Raw genomic sequence first — 27,396 nt, 5'->3', positions numbered from 1 at the left:
CCTGGAACTGCAGCCTCAGCACCAGAGGGGACCAGGAGAGGGACACCCCCCCCCATGTAGTGTAACAAATTGGGGACCCTGCAGGGAAGGGGACCCTACAGAGGCTGCAAGCAATGGGGTGTGAGGGGAGTTACTCCCACACACTGCCTGAGGGGGAGGGCGCTGGGGGCAGGGGGTGACTGTCCTGTCCCCAGGGAAGGGTTGGATGGGAGCTCGGGGTGGGGAGACACTGGCTGTAGGGGTGAGCTGGGGTGTGGGGGAGAGAGGTGATGTCTAATTTGGTCCATAGGGGCAGCTGTAGAGCATCCGGGGCCCCAGGAGCTGGGCAGGGCCCCCCAGTGCTCAGCGGTTCAGGATGCTGTGCAAAGAGGCCAAGCTGGTCCCCTCACCCCAGCAGGCAGGACCCCATTTCCTGGGGCATGGGACAGGGCTGCAATGGATGGGGGATGTTCCCCCGGTTACGTCACAGAGCAGTCTTGTTGGGGGGCTAAGTGCCCCATTAGGGGAACAATGGGAAGGCTGCAGGCCCCATGACCCCACCGCCCTCTGACCCCTGCCCCCCCATCTTTGGTCTCTAGTGTTGTGTGTTCCCAAAGCCATCAGCCGCCAGGAGTGGGCCAGGGGAGGGGTGCTGGGGTACAAGTAGGTGAGGCTAGGGTGGGAGACCATGGGGAAACATCATCATGAGAGGACAAGGGGTGGGTTGTGGGGGTCATCACTGGACGTACAGGGATGGGGGGAGGTGTCGAGCCAGAGACACCCCAAATACACCCAAACTGCACCACATCAAAAGCAAAACCAGACACAGCCCTGCAGCCCCCGCAACCTATCACTGCCCCCCCCAGCACCACCCCCAGGAGAGGGGACTGCCACCCCTCCCCCCCATCATTAGCACTTTATACAACAGAAACAAAAATAAAATAATCCTCCCACACTTGGACCTCGCCCCCCCGAGATCCGCGTCCCACGTGACCTGCAGGGCACTGGGGGGGCAGCATCGGGGCTGAGGCCAAGACTTCTCCCCCCCTTCCTTCCCAGGTATTCTGCACTTTGCACGGGGTGCGGGGGCTGCTCCATCCCCTGCCTCTTGGCCAGCCACCCCCAGCCCCGGAGAGCTGCATCACTAGCCCTGGCCGCCTGGGTTGCAGCGGGGAACATTGGACAGGAGGCAGGGTCTTCCCATGGCTGAGTTGGGAATCTGGAGGCAGCATCTTTGGTGAGGTGAGGGCATAGGGGGGCACCCCAGTATGCCAGCCCAGGCTCCCTTCAAGTCCAAGTCTCTGTCTGGGGCTGGCTGAGCCATTGCATTCTTGGGGAAGAGCCGGGGGGGGGGGTGTGCTCCGCTGGACATCCCCAGGTCCATTGCCAGGGAGCTGCCCCCACCTTCAGGCAGGCGGTTGCCCAACCCAGCCTTGCCCCCTTGGATTTTTGGCTTGGAGTCAAACTTTGGCAAACAAACAAGCTGGCAGGGAGGGCTCCAGGCTGCTCCCCAGAAAAGGTTAAGGCAAGAGTTACATCTCTGAGGCAGCACATTAGCTGCCCCCCCAATCCCAGCACCCCCCCCCCCAGCACTGGGGGGTAGAATGAAGGCAGCTGCTGCTTGTTCAAACCAGCTGGGGGTTGGGCAGCAGGTGGGGGGCCTGAGGATGAGGCTTCTCCCGGTGCCCACCCCACTCCCTGGAGTGCTAGGGGGTCTCCTCGGGGCTCTTGCTCTCAGCCGGGCTCTCCTCCGAGCTGGGGGGCTCTGCTGATGGGGGCGGCTGCGACGAGTCGTCCTCGAACATTTCGGGGTTTTCCAGCATCTCCCGGATGAGGGGGGGCATGGGGCCAGGGATCTCCATCTTCAGGGTGATGGCTCGCTCCGCGCCTGCCATGGGGATGAGGAGAGAGGAGAGGTCAGTGAGAGGCTGTGAGCTTCCCTGCAGCAGTGCCCTGTCAGTACCAGGTGGGAAATAGGTGCTGCGAGCTTCCCCCCCCGGCAGTGCCCTGTTAATACCAGATGGGAGACAGCTGCTGCGAGCTTCCCCACAGGAATGGGCTGAAGTACCAACATTGTGAGCTTCCCTGAACAGTGCCCTATCAGTGCCCCGGGGGGCACTGGTGCCATGAGCTTCCACCCCAGCGGTGCCAGGAGACACCAGTGCTGCGAGCTTCCCCTAAGCAGTGCCCGGCTGACAGCCCGCCTGCACCTTTGGTGCTGATGCCCCGCAGGTCGGTGATTTTCATCAGCATGCGGGGGAACATGTAAGGCTTGTTGGGGCGGCGGCGGCGGGCGTAGATTTTCAGAGCTTCCAGCAAAGGCTCCTGCAACTTGTCCACCTTCTCCGGCTCCTCCAGGTCCATCCGATCTGTGAGGCGGAGGACGGACAGGCGCTGGGTGTTGCAGCTGCACTCAGCCCCCTCCAACCCCCGCTGGCAGCGCCCCTTGTTGGACAGGCTGGGGCTGGAGTAGTGGGGAGCTCCCCTCACAGCCAGTGGCCCTGCCCTGCTCACCACCACAGCGCCCCCTGCTGGTGGAGGCCAGGACTGGAGCAACTGGGCCCTCTCCCCACAGCGCCCCCTGCTGGCGGAAGCCAGGACTGGAGCAACTGGGCCCTCTCCCCACAGCGCCCCCTGCTGGCAGAGGCCAGGACTGGCGCAACTGGGCCCTCTCCCCACAGTGCCCCCTGCTGGCAGAGGCCAGGGCTGGAGCAGCTGTGATAGGATCGGCACGAGGCCACCCCTCTCCCTGGGCCCCAGGGATCTGGTGGCAGCTGGAACCGGCCACTACCTCCGCAGATGAGGCAGATGGCGCTGAGCAAGCCGGTCTCCGTGTCGTCCATCTCCAGGGGCAGCAGCTGCCCGGCGAAGGCGAACACCAGGTCGGTGAGGGGCCCGAAGCCGGCATTGTGCATCTGGGTGCGGTTCAGGGTCAGCCCGTCCGAGAAGGTCATGGTGTCCTGCTCTGGCGTGTAACGCGTGCAGATCCGCAGCATCTGTTGGGTAGGACGCAGTGGGGAGTGAGCACCAGACCTACTGGGCAGGGGCCCGTGTTCCCTGTAAGCAGCGCACCCCCAGGGTGCATTTCTACAGGTGGTGCACGCCTGCACATGCTCCAGTACATATAAAATTTATTCCGCACATGGGTGGAAAAAAATTAGAGGAAACAGTAGCAGGGCCCCTGGGCCTCCCGCACCCTGGACTGAGGAGGGGGAGGAAGGGGAGGGAGAAGAGGCCCCAGGCATCACAGTCCCATGCCCAACACCCAGCAGCGCCTCACTAGGATGTCCAGGCAGGCGGCCTTGAGCAGCGTGATCTGGTCGGCGATGGTGAGGGTGGTGAAGCCTGGAAGGCGCTTGGCAAACTCCACGATCTTGATGATGCACTTGGTGGCCAGTTCACTGAACTTGTCCCACAGCCCCAGGTCCAGCTGCACCCGGTGATCGGCGCTGGAGTTCTGGGGGTGGACAGAGGGGGCGTTAATTCTATTCCATCGGGCCTAGGCCAGGACGGGCCCTATACCGCGACCTTGGAACCATGGGGTGACCAGCCTGGGCACTCCAACCCCCTCTCCCCACCAGGGCCGGGCACAGAACCTGTGGAGCACTGGTATCACCTAATGGCCAACGTGCAGAATCCCAGCTCAGCTCTCCCTGAGAACTGTGCAGTCGGGAGCCAGGCTGCCTGGCTGAGAACAGCCTCAACTTATGACAGCAGTGGGCACCCGGGATGGTCAAAAGCAGCTGTTGTTCTGGGGGGCTCTAGACACAGGGACCCAGAGCCGGCTTTGAGGCTGGGAGGAGGGGCATGGAAGGGGTGTGCAGCCCCAGGGGCAGGAGTCTCACCGTGGTGTATTTGCCCAGCTGGCACAGCGAGGGGAAGGTCTCCTGGTGGGCCTTGCTGACTTTCTGGATCAGCTCCTCCAGCTCGGGCGTCATTTCGTAGCTGTCCACCACGACCTCCTCCTTCACGTCCTTCTTCTTCTTGTTCCGGTCGTTCCGCACGGCTGCCAGAGAGAGGCTGGGTGAGTGCAGGGCACCGTGGGACTGGCACTGGGTGCGTGCGGGATGCTGCAATGCGGGGGGGGGCCCCCCTCTGGGGTTCCAACCCGGCTCAAACACCTCCCTCCCCAAGTTGGGATGCTCCTCTTTAAACGAGAGCGCTGATTGGCCACAGTGCTGACAGGCAGGAGGCGGCACGGTGCCAGGGAGCGGGGTGGGCTGGCAGGAGGTGGCGCGGTGCCAGGGAGCGGGGTGGGCTGGCAGGAGGTGGCGCGGTGCCAGGGAGCGGGGGAGGCAGGTCTGTATCAGGTGGGGCTCTGGCCTGACTAACAGTGACCAGCCCCCCTACACGTGTTGGGAGTTTGGCCCAATGATCCCAGCGAAGACACTCCCATTTATACCCCATCAGGATATGATCCCATTGACAGCAACGCAGCAATGCCCATGTACAGCACCGCAGCCACCTGCCCACTGAGGCCAATGCAGCAACACCCTCTTACGCCCTACGGTGATCTGACCCCTCCGACTCCAAACCGGTCACATCATTGGCACCCTACAGGGATCTGGCTCCACGGACTCCCATGTAGCAACGCCCATTTACACCACACAGTGATCTGGCCCTGCTGCTTCCAACCCAGTGACATCATTTACACCACACAGGGATCTGGCCCCACTGACTCTAACCTCCCCGCCTCCAGGGCTGCATAACTAGAAAGCGACACAAACACACACACACACACTCTCTCTCTCTCTCTCTCTCTCTCATGGGCAAGACAGCGGGACACCCAGTTCTACTCCCACTGCCGCTGGGGGACTGTGACTAACCAGCTGTTAACGGTGTGCCTCACTTTCTCCATGCAACAATGTACTGGGGGGGCAGGGGAGGGGGGCTGCAGGGCTTCCCTATTAGGAATTTCTTCCAATGCCACAGAGGCCAGGGGCCGTTTGATGCAGGGCCCGGCCCCTATGCAGAGGGAGCAAACCCTCTCTGCAGTGGGAATTCCCCCCGCTTCGTGGCCACGCCTGTAACATAGCTTGAGATGCCACGAGGCAATTCCCGCTTCCCTCACCACAGCATTTAATGGGTACAACCGGCCCAGCCCTCTAGCCAGCAATGCTCCTGACTCTCACACCCAGAGGCTCCAGGTTTGAGTCCCCCAGGGGGGTATTTTGCCACATTAACCTGGGAAAGCCACATCCGCCCGCGGGGGTCACTCAACGGGGTGAAAAGCAGAGCCAGCAGGGACGGCCAAGAAGCTGCAGCCCCCACCCCAGCTAAGGGCACCCCGGAGGGGTGTTGCCAGCCGTGGCCCTGGGACAGCCGGCAAAGGGCAGCGACAAATGGGATTGGATGGGTGCATGTCCGTGTGACGTGGCACTGCCTTTCCCCCTCTGTCCACAGGGTGTGCCCAGGTGCCATGATCCAACGTACCCAGGCCTGGGAGCTGCTGGTTTGGGAGACCTGCCCAGTGCCCTCGTTGTCCCCTGCGGGGCAGTGCCCCACTGGCATGTCTCCTGGGGGGAGGCTGGAACCTGCTTGGCTGTCCAGATGTTAACACCTGCCAAAGGCAGTGGGGAGCCCAGCGTGATTGGCTAGCGGGATTCTAATGTGGGTTCCTAACCAATGGAAAGGGACCCCAGTTGGCCTCCCTTGCAGGCTAACGCCCAATGGAAATGGAGCTGGTTGGCTGTGCGACTTCGGCGCCCAGCAGGAATGAATTCTGATTGGCCAGCTGGCTTAATGCCCAACATGGCTGCACGCCAATTGGCTGTGAACCAAGGCGCTTCCCATTCACCCGGCGCCCCACCCAGCTGCCCCAGGGTGTGCCCGGCCCCACTTGTCCAGGGCTCTCCCTGCAAAGTCCCACGAGCCCTGACCCCTGCCGGTCCTGGCCTGCAGATGGCAGGGGGAAAGAGTCACCTGCCATGGGGCCTGGAGGGGTTCCCCCTGCCACCCGCAGGGCAGGGCACCAGCAGCCCTGCCTTCCAGAGCCCAGCGTCCCCGTGGCATGTGCGTTCTCCCGGCCCGCCCTGCGGCCGCACATTTCCAGGCTGCATTTCCTGCTCGCCCCAGGACGAAGCGCCGGGAGGGGGGATCTGGCAACAGGATATGGGAACCGGCAGGATATCCACTTATAGCCTCAGCCAGCACAATGCTGGCGGGGAGGGGCCGCCCGCCCAGCTGCCCCCCAACCCCGCTGCCTGGGGGATCCAGCCCTGTGCCCCCCACAGGCACCACGGCCGGGGCTGCCAAGGTGGGGAAGCGTGCGCCGCTTAGCCCTCGTCGGCCAGGCTGGGCGGAGGGGGGTGGAAAGAGCCGTGCGAGGCAGCCAGCGCTCAGCAGGCACGTGGGGGGGAGCAGGGTAGGGGCAGTTCACACAGGGGACAATCCCCCCAGCCCTGTGCAGTGCCAATCACGCCCCCACCAGCTGCCTGGGGCAGGGCACCCCCTTGATCTCTTTTCGTGGGGGAGGGGATCGTGGAGCCCATCCAGCTCTAGCTGCACCAGCGCTGGGGGGGGCCACCGGGTGTGCCAAGGATCCCTGCCCAGTCCTGGCCCATTTCCCACTCACCACCCATTTCCTGTCTCCTTCCAGATCTGCCCCCCAAAACCACCCCCCCCCCACCCTTAAAGCGACAGGGCCTGGAAATCAGGGGCCAGGGCTGAGACAGAGACGGTCCTAATTATGGGCTCTTAAAGAGACAGTGATTAATGGGCCCCACCCCGGGGCAGCGCGCGAGGACATGCCTTAGCAGTCGGGAGTAAAAGCAACAGCAGCCGAGAGGCACTCTGTCTCCAGATGGACCATCCGGCTGACAGCACTCTTAAAGGGACAGCCGCCCCTTCAGAGCCTTCCGCCAGCTCCCATGCGACTCAGCAAAGGCAGGGTGGGTACCAGCGCTGGGGGAAGGGGCTACAGAACCACAGCCCACGCCATGCCGGGCCTCGAAGCCGTCTTGTCAACAGGCCAGAGCCAAGGGGCTGAACCTCTATGAGATCTGGATCTAGCTGTCACCCCCGTGTCCTGCTTCCATCTGGTTCCCGCTAACCTGGCCAGGCCAGGCCAAGAACTACCCCACAGGTGAGCAAATCACAGCCTGGAGCCAAACGCCCACAGCTCTAGACTGAACTGGACTCAGGATCTGAAGCCCGCTGATCAAAGCAGGCAGATTTCGCCACTTCACAGCTGAGTCTGCGCCACATTCCCCTTTCAGAAGGGGAATGCAAATACGGCCGATTGGAAATGCAAATGAGGCGCTGCTTTACATATCCTGCACTGCATTCACATAATGGCAGCCACTCGCTGTTCTTTAAGTCGGGGCTTTTTTTGGGGGGGGGGGGGGGGATACAGTGTAGATGGGGTTCACTTAAAATGTGAGGAAGAAGGGTGCTTTCGAAGGAACCCGTCTACACTGCTGGGTTTTCCACCACCAGGGAAAACAGCACTTTTGGAACAGCAAGGGGGCACCATTATGCAAATGAGGCGTGCAACGTGTAAATCAGTGCCTCGTTTGCATTTCCGATTGGCCACATTTGCGCTCCCCTTCCGAAAGGGGAATGTAGTGTAGAGGCAGCCTAAGGGACTCTGTGCCGCACGCTCCCTCGCCCATTCCTACACCTCTTTGGCGCCAGTAGCTTCCCAGTGTTGGGGCACAGCACTGCAGTGGGGCAGGATCGGGCCCTGGGCAACACGACAGCATGCAGGGGGCGGAAGGCAGCGCTGGATAGGTGCAAGCGAGCTCCCTTCTGCACAAAAGCACGTCTTGGTGCATTTACTTGGTGACCTCACAGGGCACCGTCCCAGCTGGAGCCAAAGTTCCGTCTGATCCCACTGCAGGTGGATTCCTGCCCCATCCCCATGCCCCGGCCCCTTCCCCTCCATCTCCTGGCTCCGGACTTCACCTTCTTTGGACATGCCGACCTCGAAACACTTCTGGAGCCGACAATACTGGCAGCGGTTGCGGGTCACCTTGTTGATCTGGCAGTTCTTGTCCCGGTGGCAGGTGTACACCATGTTTTTCTGGATGCTTCGGCGAAAGAATCCCTGAGGGTAGGGTGGGGAGAGACAGGGACATGGGGGGGGGGTCAGAAGTGGGGGAAAGGGTTACCCCATGCTCCTTACAGTGCCCAGCCAGTGCCTTGATAAAGCTGCACCCCCAGACTGAACTACAGGCCTTTTGGCTGGGCTCTGCAAAGGGAGGGGGTTCCTTGTGTACTCAATGCAAAGTGTTCAACCCTCCCCGCACCCCTTTGCTCATCCTGGCCTCCAAAGCGTTAGAGATGTGGGTCAGGGACCCCCTTGGCTCCTCAGCCCCCCCAGATGGTCTCTCTCCTGGTCATTCTCTTCAAGCTTGTCCTTGGGGAAAACTGGCAGGAATAACAAATACACCTCGCTCCTTTCCTCAGCAAAGCACTTCACAAAGGGCGTGGGGCGTTGGGTGGGGGGAACAGCCCTAGCCCCATTTTACAGGTGAGGCAACTGAGACTCAAAGAGAGGCAGTGACTGGTCACCCATCAGAGAACCCAGGGCCCCAAGCCCCGGCCCAGCACCGAGGCTCTCTGGCTATGCTCCTGTTTCAGAATTGTGCTCCCCATTGACTCTGTTCTGGGCTAAAAACCACTTTTCCTGAAACGTGGGGACTGAACCTGAAAAGCTCTGGTCCCTTCTGTTTGCACTGTGAGCCGTCTGAGGCAGGAACTGGCGCCGGCACAACAGGGACCCAAACTCAGCTGGGGTCCGCAGGGGCGGGGTAAGAACAGGTGGGACCCTGGGACAACACAGTCACGAGACCCCTCCCCTCCCAATATATTAAAGTATTAATGTAGCATCATTGCTTATGCTTTAAAATCGACTCATGTTTACTCACCTGGCATAATAAAATTACACTTCGACTAACTTTAAAATAAGAATGACATTGTAACCGCCCACAGGCAGACTCAAACCTGGGACCTCTGGAGCTTAAAGCAGGAGTTTCTCCGGTGTGAGCTAAAAAGCTACCTCCCTCTGAAGTAAGACTGGGGAAGAGACTCATTCTGCCTCTGTGAAGTGGTCGAGCTACCACGCACAGGACAGAGATTCACACCGAGGTGTGTGGGTTACACCACCACACATTTCTTTTGTTGAATTATAGCAAACTGCTTAAGTAAAGCGGAGTTCTGGAGCCCGGGTGCTCCTCACCCCTGGGGGCTATGGGGCACCTGCCCCTTTTTGCTGTTATGTTAATCTGCCACTGGGGCCCACTGCAGTGCCTGGCACAACGGGGCCCCGATCTCAGCTGAGGTCTGTGCAGGGCCTGGCATAACTGGATTCATCTCGTCCTAGCAACTATACCACCAGCTCCTGCCATTACCTGCTCCCTGCTACTCAGCTCTCTGCCCCAGCAGCAGTGGTTAATTTACGACCTATTATTGCAGACAAATCATCCCAGAGTTTCCTGGAGTTCAAGGTCAGAACTGAGGCTCCCTTGGTCTGACCTCCTGGCCTGCACAGGCTGCTTCACTTCACCCAGAAGGCCCCGGACACAGAGCTCTGTCTCCCGGGCTAGACTGAAGCGGTGCGTACCCCCAGCAGAGAGCAAGAGAGGCCTAGATGCTGCCACGGTGCTGGAGGCCCCGACTGATGAGGGCCCCAGTGCCCAGATGATGCCAGCAGCTGAGGTGCTCTCCACGCTGCAGAGAAAGGGAAAGGGCTCCCGAGATCTCTGCCAGTCTGGCCTGGGGGAAAACTGTCCAACCCCAAATCTGGCAGCCAGTGAGACCCTGAACAGATTCGGGAATTTCTAGCTGCACCCAGGGGTGCCCAACAGAAGAAGCAGCCAGACGAATCCCAAGCCATGCTGGGAGCACCACGGGGAGGCGTCCCCTGCCAGCCCCCCACGCTCACCTTGCAGCCCTCACAGGAGCTGACGCCGTAGTGGTAGCCGGAGGACTTATCGTTGCAGACGAAGCAGGGCTTGTAGACGCGGGGGGGCGGGGGCGGCGAGGGCGAGCTGGGCACCATCTCCTCTGAACTCGTGCTCTGGGTCTCCACGGCTGCAGAGAGGGACGGGCGGAGGCATCAGTAAAGCCCACGGGCCGCAGAAGCCCAGCGAGCGGAGACGGCCCTGAGCCCTGGAGGCTGGCAAATCCCCCCAACTTCTGAGAGAGCTGAGCTGGGGGCTGGGGAGCTCCTGGGCAGTCCCAGGAAACATGCTGGGGTGGGAGCCAGGGCTATTTGCTAGGAATTTAGCAATAGGCAAAATAACCAGAGGGGGAAGTGGGGGGAGGGAATCAAATCCCTCCACAACCTGCCCTAGGCCAGAGCCAGCGCCCCAGCCCCCCAGGCCAGCCTCAATCCCCTGCCCCCCCAGCCAGCCAGGCGCCCCCAGGCTGGGCTGAAAACTGTTTTCAATTCTATCTTTCAGCGCCGAGCGAATTTCCTGTAGCTGTGTTCCTTCGAAACGGCGCATTCCAGCCCAAACAGGTTGGAATTGTTACCAGAGCCCTGTAACCTAATCCCCGCTTCCCCCGGGGCCCACGGCAGGCAGGGGGCAGGGGAGGGAAGGGGCACACTCAGACCCCCATGGGAACTGCGCGCTTATCCCGCTGCAAGGCCTGGCATCCTGTCCCATCTCCTTGCCTTGGGATGGCTGTTTCCCCCCTGCCGAGGCTACACCCGGAGCAGCTGGGTCCCATAAGCCCCCTCAGTCCAGACAGACCCAGCGATGGAGCAGTGGAGAAGGGGGAAGAGGGATCTCCCCAGATTTAGACAGTCTCCAAAGCACCAGCCCTGCTGTTTGCAAATGCAGGAGCAGGGGGAGGGCAGCGGGGTGGCTGGGCTGTGCACCCCACATTCATTTTTCTTATAAGGACAACAATGGCAACCCTACAAAAACAAACCCACCTGAGCAACCCTACAACAACAAAGCAGTGAGTATTGACTGCAACCCTACCACAACACAGGCACACACCCAGCTCCAGCGCACACAAGTGAACCTACAGGATGAACACCAGCATGGCTGCAACGTCCAAGCAATCTTTCTTCCCGGTAGCTTACTGCTGAGGGTGTGCCGTATCTGTGGAACCTGGGGTTAAGCTGCCAGCCCTTCAGGTCATACCAATCACCCCCCGAACACAACCAGGAGCCCTTCCCCAAGTCTGCAGCCGGCCCAAAGCAGTAACTCCACCCGCTCCCCATTGGTGTGATGTTAACTCTGGAACTTAACGATGAACCCAATGGAGAAATGCTACCAGCGGCGTTTGCAAGCAGCCCCAAGCTCGGCAGCCTCCTGCCAGATATGTGGGAACGTTCCGGGGGAGTCATTTTAAAGGGCGTACACATTTCACTCACTGTTCTGCTTCTCTTGTGCAAACGGTGCCTCAGCCCCAACCCACTGTAGGCGAGGAGCTGAGCTCTGAAGGTGTGCAGTGCTACCCTCTATCGGACACAACCAGAGCTGCCCCCGTGTGCCACAGGCCCTGTAATATTTGCCGCTGAGAGGGGCGTTCCCAGAACTCAGGCAGTAGAAGCCAGAGCTACACTACAACAGATGCAGGTTTTTCTCCCATGACTGTACCATAAGAGCGGCTATGCTGGGCCAGCTCCAAGGCCCATCTAGTCCAGTATCCTGGCTTCCGACAGTGGCCAATGTCAGGTGGCCCAGAGGGATTAATCTGTCCCCTGTCACCCATTCCCAGCTTCTGGCAGGCTCGGAGCACCATCCCTACCCATCCTGGTTACTAGCTGTCCATGGACCTGTCTTCCATGAATTTATCTACAAAGTTTTTTGAACTCTGGTCAAGTCCAGGCGTTCATGACCTCCTCCGGCGAGGAGTTCCACGGGTTGGTTGTGCGCCGGGTGACAAAAATCCTTCCTTTGGGCGGTTTTAAACCTGCTGCTCGTTAATTTCACTGGGCGACTCCTAGTTCTTGTGCTAGGGGAACAAGTAAAGAAGTTCTCCTCATTCATGATTTAATTGACCTCAGTCACATCCCCCTTAAGTCTCCTCTTCTCGCAGCTGCAAAACCCTCCGTCTTTTCCATCTTTCCTCTTAGGGCAGCCGCTGCCGCACACGTAACCATTTTTGCCACCCTTCTCTGAGCTTTTTCCAACGCCAGGATATCTTTTTTGGAGATGAGGTGACCACATCTGTACGCAGCATTCCAGATGTGGGCATCCCATGGCTTCATACACAGGCAGTACAATATTCTCTGCCTCGTTCTCTATGCCTTTTCAGACGATTCTGTTGGTTTTTCTGAGTGCGGCTGCTGCACATTTCTCCTCCCTGGATGTCGGCTCCCCTTTACCTTCTGCTTCATTCCTTCTGGTCCCACCACACCACCTCTGGTTCTTTTTCAGATACTGAGCGCAGACAGCCGGGCTAGAGATGGCACAAGGAGCTCATATGCTCCTGGGATCTGCTCTTTTACCATCACCACCGGCAGCAAGATGCAGGCACGAGGGGCAAACCTCCCTTCTCCCAGCCCCGCTTAGTGCTAGAGGAGAGCACAGCTGCCACCAAGCTGGCATCCTGCACCGTGCTGGGCTCACAGACTGCCTGGGCCGGGCAGCAGCATTTCGCGCTGGCCTCTGCTGCCCAACCACCTTTGCATGCTCCACCTCCCAGCGCAGTCTCTGGCGGCTCCGGCCAGAATTTCCAGCTTCAGCTGAAATCCTCAGCAGCCAGGAACCGGAGAAGGCAAAGTGACACTCGAACGACACGAGTGTTGGTGAGCTTGTGCACCAGGGCCTGGGTCACGGCAGGGGCCTCTCAGCACAACTGTAGCAGCGGTTAGTAATACCGGGGGTCTCGGGGCCTCGCACATCGGCTTCCCATTACAGTAGAAAGCAGCAACACAGCGAGTCGCTAAATTACTGAATGCAATTTATATGTGCTCCATAAGCAGTCCTGGAACAGAGGCGGTCACAAACGGCACACGGGCAACCCCCGCCCTTCCAGAATGCTAAGCCCCAACCCCGAAACCCAGTTCCTAGGAGGCAAGTATGACCCAAGAATAATTAACCCTGGTTAGAGAGATAAGGGCAGACAAAGTTTACTGAGAGAAGTGGGGGGTGGAGGTAAGAGGGTTTCCATGGGCTCCCAGGTGCCACTGGTTCTCCTGCCCGCATGCACATGTGCAATGACACAGGGAAGCAGAAACATCATCCCCCATCCCCCGCATCTCACTCGCGGGGGGGGGGGGGCGGGGGTATTGAGTCTTCTGACATGGCTAACCCAGTGGGGAGCTGCATACTTCCCTGCCTTGCAGCCCCTTCCCCCAGGGGAGACCACCTCATCTCCATGACAGACAGGCCAAGTGGCTGATTAGAGGCTCATGAATTTTAACCCTCTGCATTTTTTCCCCCTTCTTTACAAGAGGACAATGGGGGATCTGAGCCCTCTCCTGCCACTCCCCTCCCGGCAGAGAGATCAGCAGGGAGACAAAGGAGGGGAGGGAAAGGTGATTACATCTCAATTGCAGCCTTTTATTTACCTGAAAGTCACCCATAAACACAGGGAGGCGCCTGGAAAGGCTGGCCCGGAGGTGCCTGGGAATGTCTGTATCTCTCCAAGGGCGGAGCTGATTGTGGGCCTGTGGGGATCCGGTTGGGGGGGAGGGGCACAGATGGGAGCCTGTGGGTGCAGATGTGGGAGAGAGGGGCTTGACCCAAGTCCCCAGGGCACAGTCCCCCGTGAACGGGCTTTGACACTGGGAGGACAAAGGCTAGAGTGAGTGTGCTCTCATTTGCTTCTGACCCTGCCTGGCACCCCCGTATCCCGGTTTGATTCTGGGCCTGCCTGGCGCCCGCGTATCCTGGTTTGATTCTGGGCGTGCCTGGTCCTCCCTTACAGGACCATCTCAGGCTGACTGTGCCCCCCTGCTCGCCCTCTTCCAGCCTCCCTTCCTTGCACCAGCAGCCCCAGCCCAGTAATCTGTCTCCCTGTGCCTGGGAAGGCGCTTCCCTTACCCACATCTGACCCATGGGACCCAGCCCCTGCCTAGAAACCCAGCCCTTGCAATACACCAGGCATTCCAGGGCTGGGGGGCAGACGCCTTGGGGAGGAGGGCGCGGTTAGACGGCAGCTCCTAGGCTACGTGGTGGGCAGAGTGGAAAAATCCGAAGTGAACCGGATCGCGCCGCGGGCGCCGTCCTGCCCCATCACCCTCAGGCCACAGCCCACACAGGGTCGGGTGAGGGCCCCTGATGTCCTGCTGGTGCTGGAATGGCTGGAGGGGACCCCCATGGTAAGGAGAGCTCTGACTCCCTTGGCCACGAGGTTCTCCTTCACGGCTGAGATGCTGAACAGAGGGTCACCGACCCAGGGATCAGAGCCTTGCTGCCCCCAGTTACTCCCTCTTGCCAGGCAGGGAAGTGCTGGCTTCTAGCGATCATTACAGCTCCCATGCACCTCGGGGTGGAATCTGCCCTGCCTCGGTCTCACAGAGGCAGGATCAGGCCCTGGGGCTGAGATTAGGGGTGCCTTGGGAAGGATGTCAGCACCCGTCACCCTCCAGCATGGCTAAGGATGTCACCCCCCATGGATCCCAGCAACCCCCAGGGAATGGGGTGCCCAGATCCCTCCCAGGGATGGGTCCAAAGCCACAGCCACCCTCCCCCAGGCCCATTCTTTTCCCCAAGCCGGTCTCACAGACCAACTCAGATCAGCCTCCTCTGTCCAACCCCACCGAGCCATCAGAGCTGACAGAGATCCCCAAGCCTGGCCATGGTACCACCCAGACACCAATCCTGCTCCCTACACCCCCGGGCTCCCCAAAACACCACCCTCAGCTCTGCTACACACTGTTCTTCCCACTTCTCCCCCGCCACCAGGACTGGGGGCTGCAGGAAACACCCTCAAAATAACCTGCTCCCCCCAGCAGGTTCAGCAGAACTGGCTCAGCCATTTCATCAAGAACCAACTAAGCCATGAAATTCCTGGCCTCTGGATCACCTTTTACAGCCTCCTTCCAGCCTGGAGTGGCAGCTGCGTGGTGGGAGAGGGTGGGAAGGGAAAGGAAGACAAAGAAAGAAAGGGAAAAAGAGAGAATGAAAAAGAAAAGACATTTTTCCATCTGGTTGTTCTGCGGTGGGGGGAAGGCACCAAAACAGGGTGACTCACAAGCCCCAGAGCCACAGCTTGGGACCCCCAGCCATCCTGTGGCTGCAGCTGGAATCCAGGCTAGCAGAGATCAACCCACAGCCCTGCGACAGGTGGGAAGAGAGGGGAGGAAATAAATCCAATGCCAGGACAGCACCTGCTGGTCCCCTGGCCTCCCACCTCAGCAGAGAAGGGAAGACCCAGGTGGGTTATAAACCCCCTACATCGCCAGCATCTGACGCTCCATGATGGTTTTTGTTCCGGGGGGTGAACACACCCACACAGGTGTTGTTGGGAGCCACTACTTCCACGCAGCTGATGAGAGCTGCCAGCCCAGCTCAGACTTGGAGTTAGAGATGAGTCACTGGATCCACACTGCCAGGGCGCCTTCTCATTTTTTTTCCATCCATGGGTGGAATAAATTTTGTTATGTGCACCGAGGCCTGTGTGGATGTGTACCACAATGAAAAACACAGGCTGCCAGCGGTGGGTGATCAGCTAATCAGCCGGACAGCACCCAAATCTCTCCTGGGCAGCCACCCAAGTGCTCAGCTTATAGGGAACACTGCCTGTTGGATTGGTGGTGTCCTGGCTGCTACGCTCTAATCCTGGCCTCGGGTGGGCAGTGTAGCCTAGTGGGCTGAGCACAGGGCCAGGAACCAGGGTTCTAACCAAAGCTCTCTGGCATGGCCTAGCCTGTAAAGCCCAAAGCTGGCCTCCTGGGTTCTGCTTTTAGATTGGGGTGAGGCATGTGGCAATGGAGAACGCATCTGGGCAGTGTCAATCTCGGGAAATACAAGAAGTCCTGTGGCACCTTATAGACTAACAGCTATTTTGTACCCGCTTCGTCAGATAAAGCAGGTCTTTGCTCACGAAAGCTTCTGCCCCAAAATAGCTGTTAGTCTATAAGGTGCCACAGGACTTCTTGTTGTTCTCGAAGATACAGACTAACACGGCTCCCTCTCTGATATTGAATCCAGGGAAGTGTGTTTACTCGGTAGAGCAGAGCCAGGGAACCCCGATGTCTTCACTCACTATGTCCAGCTTTGTCGCTGACTCTCTCAGCGATCCTCAGCAAACCACTGCACCCCAAAGGACAAGACAATTAAAGTGAAGCTCTCCGTGAGTGTCTGTTATTAGACAAGAGCCATAACCACGCCCACTGATCAAAACACATCCTCCTCCCGACCCCCCCAGGCAGCAAACAGGGACCATCTCCGACTGCTCCTCTACAAACTCAAGCAGTCTGTCAACGCAACTTCCTCTGGGGAGGAGCGCAGTGGCAAGTTACCAGCAGTGCTGCATGATAGTTTTAATGAGGGGCCGAGCAGGAGAATCTCTTCTCATGGGCGTGATTAGTCAAGCCGGGATGTGACCTTGGATTAAGGTCCCTCATCTCAGGCAGTGCAGTGTGGAGATTTTAAGGAGCAATACCCAGGCGTAGGTTGGGAGACTGACTGTACGTTATACCTCGCCATGCTGAGAAGGGAGCAGCTAGCACCAAGGATCCTGCCAGACTGGCTGGCAGGAGGGAAGGGGGCGTGTTTCCTTCAGCTATTCATTGCTCTTTATCAAACACAACCTTGGGCTATGAAAAGAAAGCCCCAGGGTTCCTGCTGCCATTGACATCAGTGGGGGAAAAGTCTAGGAGGAGAGGGGAGATGTGTGTGAAGAGAGAGGGAGTGTGCACAGCTGAGCCCGTAGAACTGCAGTCACGTTAACTTCCAATCCACCCTCTGGTCTACAGGACAAAACAGCCCCAGATTCCAAGATGCAAACTGAGCCTGACTTCGGCTGTGTCTGCACAAGACATCTGCCGCAGTATGACCAACCTGACCCGTCTAGCACCTGCCAACACTCACCCTGGGGCACTCCTAGTCTTGGGCCCTAGCAGGGTGTTCTCGGGCAGTGCTTCCCAAGCGTCAAACATTCGCGTATCCCCTCTTGGGACTTCGGCCTTATTGGCGTATCCCTCTCCCAGGGCCGTCGCAGTGCTTGTCTCCTGATTCTGAGTGATTGATTTTCTGCCGGGTACGCCTTGGAATCCTTTCGCCTTCCACCAGTGGTACGCGCCCCGCACTTTGAGAAACGCCATTCTAATGGCTGAACCAACCGGCCTAGTTACAGCAACATAAACCAGCATTTCGCAACCTTCTTCGATTAAGTGCTCCCTTCTCTTGCATACCCGTAAGGGTACACATACCACCGGTTGGGAAACATGGTCCTGGGGCTAATCTGAAGTCTTGCAATAAGTGTCACTCAACCTTTCCAGATTATTGTCCCCTTTGCAAGAGTCAGATCGGTTTTGCACACCATCAAGCTACACCTCACTTAACCACTTACTTGCAAAAAATATCCCACAGAAGACGACAGAAAACTTGCCGACGTTCTACCATCTTCTTATCCCACAAATGAATTGGAACCGAAATATTGGCCTTACACTTCAGCGTCAGGCAAGTGAAGCAGTAGGAACACGTCACTGTCTGAACACACTTTTCGATTGTGCTGACTTTACTGGTGTGTTTTATGTAGCCTGGTGGGAAACTAGGCAAATACCAGAGGAGCTGATGTACCCCCAGAAGAGCACGGTGTACCCCCAAGGGTACACGTACCCCTGGTTGAGAAAACACGGGTATAAAACACACACCCTAATGTTCACACACACACACGCAGGCATCTGAAGAAGTGGGCCTGCCCCACGAAAGCTCGTCACCTAGTAAATTATTTCGTTAGTCTTCAAAGTGCTGCTTGACTGCTTTTTTGTTCTGATAGAAGACAAACACGGCTCTCTCTCTGTCACATGCAGGCAGGTACTATTACCATAGTTCAAATGGATCTAGCCAATATAGCTCATTCCCAGATGGACGGGGCATCCAGACCAGTGTAACTGTCTTGTCCCAGGGGCTGTATCGCTACCAAAGCCCTGGCTGGGATGATTTAGTTGGGGTTGGTCCTGCTTTGAGCAGGGGGCTAGACTTGATGACCTCCTGAGGTCTCTTCCAACCCTGGGATTCAATGATTTTCTTGAGGTTCACATCCCCACATTAGCTACTGACAATGGGCCACATCCTTCCTGACTGAATTGACCTGCTTTCTCCTCTCTTGACATTCACAACTCCACATTAACTGCTGCTGATGGGCGACCCCCTTGCCAACTCTCGCCCTTCTCTTGACTGGGACTCCCTGCTTTTCATGAGCCCATATATTTACACCCTCCTCTGAAACCCCCCGACTCATGCCTCTGTTAGTCTATAAGGTGCCACAGGACTTCTTGCTGTTGACTATTCTATGATCACTAGACCCACCTTGTAGGTGATTTCTCTTTCCTGCGTAGACAAGGCCTCAGATTAAGAGATCTTTACTGCGATTAACCCTCAATAGATTAGAAAACCAATGTTAAGGGCTTGCCTACAGGGGAAATTATGCTGACAAAAACTAAAGGGGGGACTGACACTACTCTAGTTATCCCAGTCTAACACCCGGTACAGCCTAGGTCACCTTGGAAGCGATTTAAACTGAGCCGAAGAAATGTTATTCCTAGTCTTGGCCAGTGTTCCCTGTAACCTGAGTGCATAATAGGCAGCCACCCAGGAGAGAGTCCAATGCTGCCCAGCCGATTAGCAGAGCCTGCACAGCCAGCAGCATGTTTCTCGAACAGTGGTGCACGTCCGCACGCGCCTTGATGCACATAAAATTTATTCCACACATGGATGGAAAATATTATTAGGAACCCAAGTCTGGGCTAAGGCTGTATTTAGACTACAAGCCGAACGGCGGCCCAGTGGCAGTGCTGCTGCAGCACTGTCGCACAGCTGTAAGTGCTCCCAACATCAACAGAACCAGAACGGGGCCATCCGTTAATAGAGGCCATCCAGCTCCCTGGGTCTGCACGGCTCAGGGCAGAGAATTCTCCTGTTGCCTTAGCTGCAACTACACAGGGCTGGGAGGGGAGATTTTTTTCCCCCACACATCGCAACATATCTGGGTGCAGCTAAATATTTAAAGAATCAGAGAGGTCGCTGTGTTAGTCTGTATCTTCAGAAACAACATGAAGTCCTGTGGCACCTTATAGACTAACAGATATTTGGGGGCATAAGCTTGCATGGGCCCATGCAAGCTTATGCCCCCAAATATCTGTTAGTCTATAAGGTGCCACAGGACTTCATGTTGTTTTTAAATATTTGAAGTGAGACCAGGCCTAAGAGAGTCCAAAAGGGCATTAAACTGGAGCAGCCAGAGCTCTTATCCCAGGAGGATGTTATCAGGGCAACCTCCCACGTGGCCAAGCCAGAAGGAAATTTCCCCTAACACTTAGGGAATCCACAAAAACCTAGCAGCCGTCTCTTTCTAGGGCTTCCAGGCCCAGCACAACTGCCAGCTCCTGCCTCCCCGGCAGATAACAGCGCTTTGCATTTCTATGGCGGCTGTCAGCACCTTCTCATCTCCTTATCAACCGCCTTGGCCCCCCTAGACAAGCAGCTGTTGCAGAGGAGAGAGATCCCTAACTGAATTAAACTAGCTGTTGCCACTTGAAGAAAGAGTATCGGAGGGGTAGCCGTGTTAGTCTGGATCTGTAACAGCAACAAAGGGTCCTGTGGCACCTTATAGATTAACAGAAAAGTTTTGAGCATGAGCTTTCGTGAGCACAGACTCACTTCATCCGATGCTGGTCTTGGAAATCTGCAGGGCCAGGTAGATTTCCAAGACCAGCATCGGATGAAGTGAGTCTGTGCTCACAAAAGCTCATGCTCAAAACTTTTCTGTTAGTCTATAAGGTGCCACAGGACCCTTCCTTGCTGTTGAAGAAAGAGGACAGTTCTCTGAAAATATCCCCTCACACAGGCAGCAGCGGTTAAGAAAGCCTAACAGCGCGGGGAGCCCTTAGGAAAGGGATAGCTAATAAGGCAGAAGATATAAGGTCACTATACAACTGCAAGCCTTGGTCACAAATGAGGAGCTGTGGAACAGAGCAGGACAAGAACCACTTGAAGTTGAAATCAAGAGAAGAAAGCGGGGATGGCTGGGCCACGCTCTCAGAAAACCATCCCGCAGCAGAGTCCGTCAAGCTCTCCCATGGAGCCCACGAGAAAAACCTCGGACAACACGGCGAAGATCTACCGGGACTGGAGGACAACAACTGGGATGCTCCTGGAGCCAGCTAGAAGTTTTGTCCCAGGACAGCGTGAAGTGGAGGAGACCTGCAGATGACCTACACTCCACCGGGAGTATAAGTGTTTAAGTCCCATAACTCCCTGGTACATTCACTCCTCGAATATTGCATGCAGGGCTGGTCACTCCCTCTCTAAAGAGGAGTTTGCAGACTGGGGAAAGTGCAGCGAAAACTTGCAAATCTGGCTGGGGGTGAGGTTAAAAGGATGAGGCCAGGTAAACTTAGAAACCACACAACCGAGGAGGGATGTGGTAGAACAGGGTGTTCAAAATAGGGGGTGAAATTTCGTATGGGGGTGCAACATGATTGTCTGTTGGGTCTCAGGCTCATCCATCCCCTTAAAAAGGTTGAAATCTGGCAGTTTTGAGGTGCGTGTTCACATTTAAACACCAATTCATAACGTTTTTGCTTTCCTTACAGGGGCTTTTCTTCACATGAACGGAACCGAAATTTCCATCCATTTGGCTTAACACTAGACATGTTGACAGGACGCTGCTGATAGCAGGGACAAAAAAATGGGGCCCAATGGAAAAAGTTTGCTCACCCCATGACAGAGGGCTGTAAAGCTATGAACTGAGGAAAGACGGAAGCGTTTATTTGCCCTCTCGGTAACACAAAAACCAGAGATCAGCTGATAAAATGAGTAGGCAACAGGTTGCAGACAAGCATAAGGACACACTTCTGCAGCAACGGATCGTTAACCTGGGGAACTCATTGCCGGGGATGTCGCAAAGGCCAAATTGGCTAAGTGGACGGAGGAGAGGTCCGGGAATTAGCTGAGCTCACCCTCTGGGTGTCCCGAAAGCCCTGATGGACAAAAGGGTCTGGATCAATCACTCAGAAGCATCAGGGTCTGGCCTGTATGGACATGGCCAGGTGGGGGCCATTGGTCTAACCCATTATGGTCATTCTTCCGTGCTTATGAATGATACAGTCCCAGGAGGTATAACAGGGCCCACAATACAACTCGTGTTCCATCTCTCAGTCCCGGATGGGACCCTGCTGTGAGAGGTACAAAGGGGGTTTTGTACACAGAAGGGACCCTGGGGCGCTCTCTGGGTCCGTCTACACCACAACTGCTCCTGCACCACAGCTCCGCTGCAGCACAGGTGTCACTTAAGCTCCTCGAAGTGGATGCTTCCTGCCTCATTGGGTTCACGACATTTAGGGCGGGACCTTTTCGCAGACTAGGTTGACCTAATTTTTAAGCACCAGGCCGGCCTCTTGGTCACTAGCTCCCCGCCTGGGCTAGGCCACCACTGCAGAAGGTAGGACTACCCCAGGGCAAAATATGCATTTGCCAGGTGAGGAATAATAAGGTAAACTAAGGCCACGCAGGGCTTTCCTGGCACAGGAACTGCTATGTCCGTAGATGTGCTCTGTCCAGCTATAGTAACCCCCACCACCATGCCCCTCCGCAGGGGGAACGAGCTGCTCTGGGACACGCTGAATCCGTTTGTGTCTACACTCCCGGATTCTGCCAACCCGACTGCATTGGCCAGGGACAAGAAGTGGGAAGTCTGCTAAGCCACAGCTGCCAAATCACTCGGACATCAGCATAACCACCTGTCCACTGGGCTTTGGCTGGCCCCAAAATGTAAATCACCGCCACTCCCCCCAGCCAACACTGCTGCACCTGCAAAGGTTTTCGGGCAGAGCTGCCTCCTCGCTCCCCTCCCACCCCGGCCCCCTGGATTGCTCCTGCGCCTGCAGCAGAGGGATAAAAGGGCCCGTTGCTGTTCAAACATCCTGGCAGAGGTTAAAGCCTTGGCGGGCAGGGCCAGGGAGTCCAAGCCTGGAGCGGGACTTTGCCTTCCAGCTCGGGGGTCTACCGCATGGCCAGCAGGTGTGACGAGCAGCCACCGGCCGGAGCGATTCAGAACACTGCTCCTTTGCCCTTTGGTCAGAACGCACTGTGCGGACATGTGCTAGAGAAGCCGCAGGGAGGTGGAGCAGAGCTTGGTTAGACAAGGAAACTGAGGCACAGCGACTGGCTCCAGATCAGGTGGCTAGTGAGAGAACGTGGCTGCAATCACAAAGCTCATGCTGCACCCAGAGTTGGGACCAGAGTCCCAAGCCCATTCACCTGCTCTATCCACTAGGCATCACTTCTCCCCAGAGCTTGGGAGGAACCCAGGACCTGGCCTCCCTACCTCTGCAGTCACTGGGCCCGGATGGGAAAAGCCGATTTCTTAGCCTGTGGCGAGTGTTTGTGGTGGTTCTAGTGGACAGTTGCAAAACCAGAGCCAGGCGGAAGTTTAGGCTGGGCTAAGCCCCAAGCCTGACGAGAGACAGTCTAGCCTAATGACTACAGCCCTAGCTTAATACTCACAAGCCCTGAGTTCTAGTCCCAAGCGAGGTCCCTCTAAGGTTTCCCATCCATGGGCAGAATAAAAGCAACTCATGCTGCTGCGCTAATCAGCTGAGAGGCACCAGTATCTCCTGTGGGTGGCCGCCCCAGCTTACAGGGAATGCTGGTCCCAACTCGGCTGTGTGACCTGGAGTAAGCCAGTGCCTCAGTTTCCCCAGCTATACAATGCAGATGTATTGACCCCCTCCCTTTGGAAAGCAATTAAAAGCTGTTTCTTCCAGCAAGGGCAGGGTTACTCCTGCTGATCAAAGCGCCCAAGCAGCAGCCCGGCTGACAGAAAGGTGCTCCTGGCAGTTCCCTTTACGTGGCGAGCAAAGGGGAGGGCACAATCCTGTCCCATACACCCCATTGCAGTTCAACCCCTCCCGCCCCACGCAGGCTCAGCTCCGGGGACCTCGTCTGGCCCCTGTCCTAGGCCCTGCAGGTCAGCCGGCCACTCTCAGTGTTTCTGAGACTGGGGGCTGCTTGCCCCAGATGCTGCAAAGACAGAGTGAGAGCCAGCCCCTGCCTCCAGAGATCAGAGTCTAGAAATGATAGCTGGGGAAACCGAGGCAGGAAGACTAACCCAAGGCCAGTGGCACAGCCAGGAACAGAACCCTGGGGTCCAGGTTCCCCAGGCCCTGGCCTGCCCTGGCCATCCCTCGTGCCGGACTCCTCTCCTACAGCTGAGTCCCACGGGCTGTCACTGACCACCCTTTGGAGTAAGGGCGGCAGGACCCCTGAGCCAGTGCAGGATGGATCCCTGCCCTGCCCCTAGCGGGGACAAGACGTCTGTCAGACCCAGCACCTGGCTGGTCCCTGGGGAGAGGCGTTCTCCGGCTGGTCTGTCCCCCTCCACTTCTCCTAACTCCATCCCCTCACAGATCCCTCTGCTGCATAGCTTGCGCCCCTGCCCACCTCTGTCCCCGTACATCCCCCCACACAGCCACCCCTCTCTCTGCCTGCCTCACACATCTGGCCTGCTCCTCCCTCCTCCCCACACACACACACACCCCTCCACCTGCCCCACACGTCCACCCCTCACTGCACATCTATTCCATTGGCCCCAGGATCCAGTTTGCTCTGGTACATGTCTTCCTTACCCAGTGATCAGGGCAACCCTCGCCCTGCAGCTTTCCTGCCCCCCGTCCCCCGCACCCCAGCCCTTCCTCCTCATGCACTGAGTGAGAGGCAAAAGGGGGCCCAGCTCCCAGCCTCTGATCAGCTCTGGAGCCTGCTGGTGGCTTTACAAAAGGCTACGACCGGCCCTCCCAGGCCACCAGCCACAGGGCCTGTCACTTCCTGGAGAGAATCACATTACAGCCCTAACTTCATGCCTCCAAGGAGCTTCTGTACACTACCCACAACCCCCTCCACCTCCCACCCCCGGAGCCGGGGGTTACTTGGGGAAGGGGCGGATGGAACCACCCCGCCCATGGCCCTAAATCCTCAGCCCCCCGGGGGAGATCCCAGGGCACTCGCCAGGGCTGTCCGTGGGACAGAGGGACAGGCAGACGGCCGGACACAACCGAGGAGCCCCAGGCATGTAACAGCCCCACCTGCAGAGGGGGTGCCGGGGCCGGAGACCCAGCACCCAGAGGCGGCCGCAGCCACATGGGGCACCTGACGCAGGGCGCTCCCCTCCCCCGCCCCGCTGCCAGCCTGTTCCCATAATGCTGGGTCATTTCCTTCCAGTGCAGCAGGTGCCCCCCCCTCCGCCCGCCCGCCGCCATCTGCTGCGCAGCCAATCAGAGAGAGGCTGGGGATGCGGCACCCCAGGGCAGGGTCCCTGGCCAGCCAATAGCATCCGGCCCGTCATCGCCACATGCCCGCGGGAGAGCAGGCCCCAGAGGCAGGGCGTGGGCAGGGGAGCCCAGCCAGCAGCGTGACGTGCCCGGCGCACGAGGGGCAGCTGCTGCGCTCACGTGGGCTCAGCTCTGTAGCCTGTGCAGGCCGAGCTGGGCATGCACGCACTGTGCTGGGGGGGGGCAGCTGTGCCCAGCTCAGCCTGCCAGACCTTTGATCTGCCCACTCCCCAGCCTGCCCCCCCAGCTCGGCCCTGCAGCCTCCTGCCCCCCAGCCTCCCCCACCCCCGCTCAGCCCTGCAGCCTCCCACCCCCCAGGCTGCACCCTAGCCCGGCCCTGCAGCCTCCCGCCCCCCAGCCTGCACCCTAGCCCGGCCCTGCAGCCTCCCCTCCCCCAGCCTGCACCCCAGCTCGGCCCTGCAGCCTGCAACATACCCATAGATCCCCTGCCCCTCGCCCCCCCCCCAGCTCTTCCAACCACTCTGCCGCATGACACCTGACCCACGGCCCTGGCCAGAGGCCCACTGTCTCCCCACACTCACCCCTTGTGCCAAGGGGCATCAGCCCCTCCCCCACTTCCCCCAGAGGAGGGCGATGGGAGGGGGTCCCGGTCCATGCTGTCCCATGCCTCCTGGTGGGTGGGGCCCTCGTGGGGGAATCCTTTGCCCAAGGAACAGGGACCGCCCCAGAGGGTCCGATGGGAAGGAGGGGTGCTGACCTGGTTAGTGCCAGCCGCCAGGGTGGTTTTGGTCACAGGGGGCCTTGGCTGTACAGATCTGGGCTGTGACTCTGCTGCTGCGCACCAGCCCACACCAGGGCTTGTGGCCTTCTGTGGGCTCTGGGACTCACAGCAGCGACGCCAGTGAAGGGAAGCCGCCTTTCTGCTCCCGACCTAGAGGGGACCCACCTCCCACATCCACCCTCAGCTCCAGACACCCCAAGCTCCTGGAAGAATGAAAACCCCAAACTCACGTCTATAACCTGCTGCCCTGAGGTCCTGGCACAACCACACCAAGATCAACAGCACCTAATACAAGGGCCCTGAAGCCCAGGCCAGCCTCCTGGGGAGTTGCTGCCCACTCAGCTCCCTGGCTAGCCTGGTTCCGATGGCCCGGCCTTCTTGCTGTGATTGGGCCCAGCCAGGTTCTGCTTCCAGTTCTCCCAGGCTGCTGCCGGACCAGGGCAGGAAGTTTGGTGGTGGTGGATGGTTTTTTTTAAAGTCTAAATTGCTCAAATTGAGGAAATTCCTGCCCTCGCCTCGCACAGCTTCAAACAGGCCATTTATAACCAGCCGTAAAATGTTTGCAGCTGGGCAGCTATATAAGCCATTTGTCTCCGTAACTGCATTCCTGACACTTTACAAAGGGAGTCATCCACACACAGCCCCCCCTCCCCCCAACACTCGCCCCCACCAAACCCCCACGGATGCCCGGAGCGTCAGGCACAGACACAGGCCAGTCCAGAGCAGCGCTCACCCAGAACTGCCCCCCGCATGCCCAGACACACCCATGCAAACCCACACAGAATCATCCTTCCCCGGGCATGCTACGGCAAACACACACAAACAAAAGCACGCTCCTTCTCCTTCGCTGTCTGGGAGACACGCTCAGCCACCCACGCAAACTCTCACTCCACTCAATCACTATAGCACTGCTTCCCGGTCTGGGAGGGGCCCTGGGCTACCAGGCTCGGAAGCTTAGTAGCCAGTGCTTTTGGGCCTCCTTCTCCCTTTGACGGCAGCAGCCCGGCCCCCAGTGACACGCAGCCCCCTGCCTTTCAGGGCATCTGGGTCAGCTAAGCAAGGATGAAAACTGCCCCTGATGCTGTCGCTAAGGCCCTGCTGCTGATTGCAATGGGGTCAGGTGATGCGAGACCTACCCCGGCCAGCCTGGTTTACCTTGCAGCCCTCATATAGCACGGGTAACCTCTCTCCCAGGCCTGATTCTCCCTACAGTGCCCCTTGGGGAGGTGAATGGAGGCCCGGCAGGGTTGCAATGCTGCACCCGAAGCCCAGGTGGGGATGACAGCAGAAGGCCAACTCTGGCTGGCCAGGCTGCGCTGGGGGAAGATTAGCAGCCAGGCCCTGAGGCAAAGGAGTTGCCAGGCAGAGAGAAGGGGACAGGCAGAGGCGTGGGCTTTCTCAGAAGAGGAAGAGTGAGCTCTGACAGCTTCAAAGGGCCAATTCAGCTCAGAATCCTGGTGCTACTTCTCCAAATTCCCTGGAGGTTGGCTACATGGAAGCTGGGTAAGGAGAGGAGGGATCTTGGCTGACCCCAGGCAAATGAGAACATTTTAGGGCTCACACACAGACAGCGCCAATGAGCCATTCACTCCACCAAGGCTGGGTTCTCCTCCCAGCTCGGCCACTGAGCTGCTGTGTGACATGGAGCAAGGTCCCTCACCTCAGTTTCCCTCCGTCTAGGCAGACTTGGTGGTAGGAACTGGGTCTGTGAGGCGCCCGACACAAGGGCAGGCCAGATTTCAGCTAAGGCCTCTCGCTGGGACCAGTCTAAACCACCCCAGGACCATACACGTTCAGGGTTCGCCCAGCCCCGATCCCGGACTCACAGCCCAGCAAAAGCAGACGGCACAGGGTAGGCAGAAGAGAACTGGTGCTCCAGGCTGGCTGGGCCAGCACTCAGACTTGATTGCTATCTGGACAGCCCTGTGCCAGAACCCCAGGGGCACATCCGCAGACAGCCAGAGAGCCCAAGCTGGCAAAAGATGTGGCTTCCGGTTCAGCTGCGGTTAAAGAGCCCAGTTAAAACCAAAGGCCCTGCAGCTGATGGGCCTCCAGGAACCTAGGCTGGGAGAGGTGGGGTCAGCAGGTCCTTGCACCTTCCCACCTCCTGCCCAAGCAAAATTCTCCTGGGGGACAATGCCCTATGGAGAACAAAGGGGGTGTGTAGAGGGGAGCAAATGTAGGAAAGGAAAATCCCCCTCTAGGGCACCAGGCTCTGATGTCAGACAGCACCTGGCATCGGACTCCCCTAACAGAGCCCACCTGG

At 58.2% G+C, this 27,396-nt stretch overlaps 1 protein-coding gene across 2 annotated transcripts in view; it reads right to left on the bottom strand.

Moving 5' to 3' along the window:
* Nucleotides 1–874: 874 nt before the first annotated feature.
* The window catches only part of RARG (retinoic acid receptor gamma), a 57,475-nt gene continuing 30,953 nt past the window's right edge, over nucleotides 875–27,396 (bottom strand). For both annotated transcript variants that reach the window (XM_074979493.1, XM_074979494.1), the window contains 7 exons: nucleotides 9,866–10,014; nucleotides 7,885–8,026; nucleotides 3,825–3,985; nucleotides 3,260–3,436; nucleotides 2,771–2,975; nucleotides 2,190–2,348; nucleotides 875–1,867 (listed from right to left, as the gene is read on the bottom strand). In XM_074979493.1, coding sequence (XP_074835594.1) covers nucleotides 1,686–1,867; nucleotides 2,190–2,348; nucleotides 2,771–2,975; nucleotides 3,260–3,436; nucleotides 3,825–3,985; nucleotides 7,885–8,026; nucleotides 9,866–10,014 — 1,175 coding nt within the window. In that variant the 3' untranslated portion in view covers nucleotides 875–1,685. The remainder of the gene's footprint in view (nucleotides 1,868–2,189; nucleotides 2,349–2,770; nucleotides 2,976–3,259; nucleotides 3,437–3,824; nucleotides 3,986–7,884; nucleotides 8,027–9,865; nucleotides 10,015–27,396) is intronic.

The sequence above is a fragment of the Carettochelys insculpta genome, chromosome 29 (assembly GCF_033958435.1).
Source record: "Carettochelys insculpta isolate YL-2023 chromosome 29, ASM3395843v1, whole genome shotgun sequence".
In the NCBI taxonomy this organism is placed as follows: Eukaryota; Metazoa; Chordata; order Testudines; family Carettochelyidae; genus Carettochelys; species Carettochelys insculpta.
Note: the sequence above shows the minus strand (reverse complement) of the source record. Positions and strands in the feature narration are given on the sequence as shown.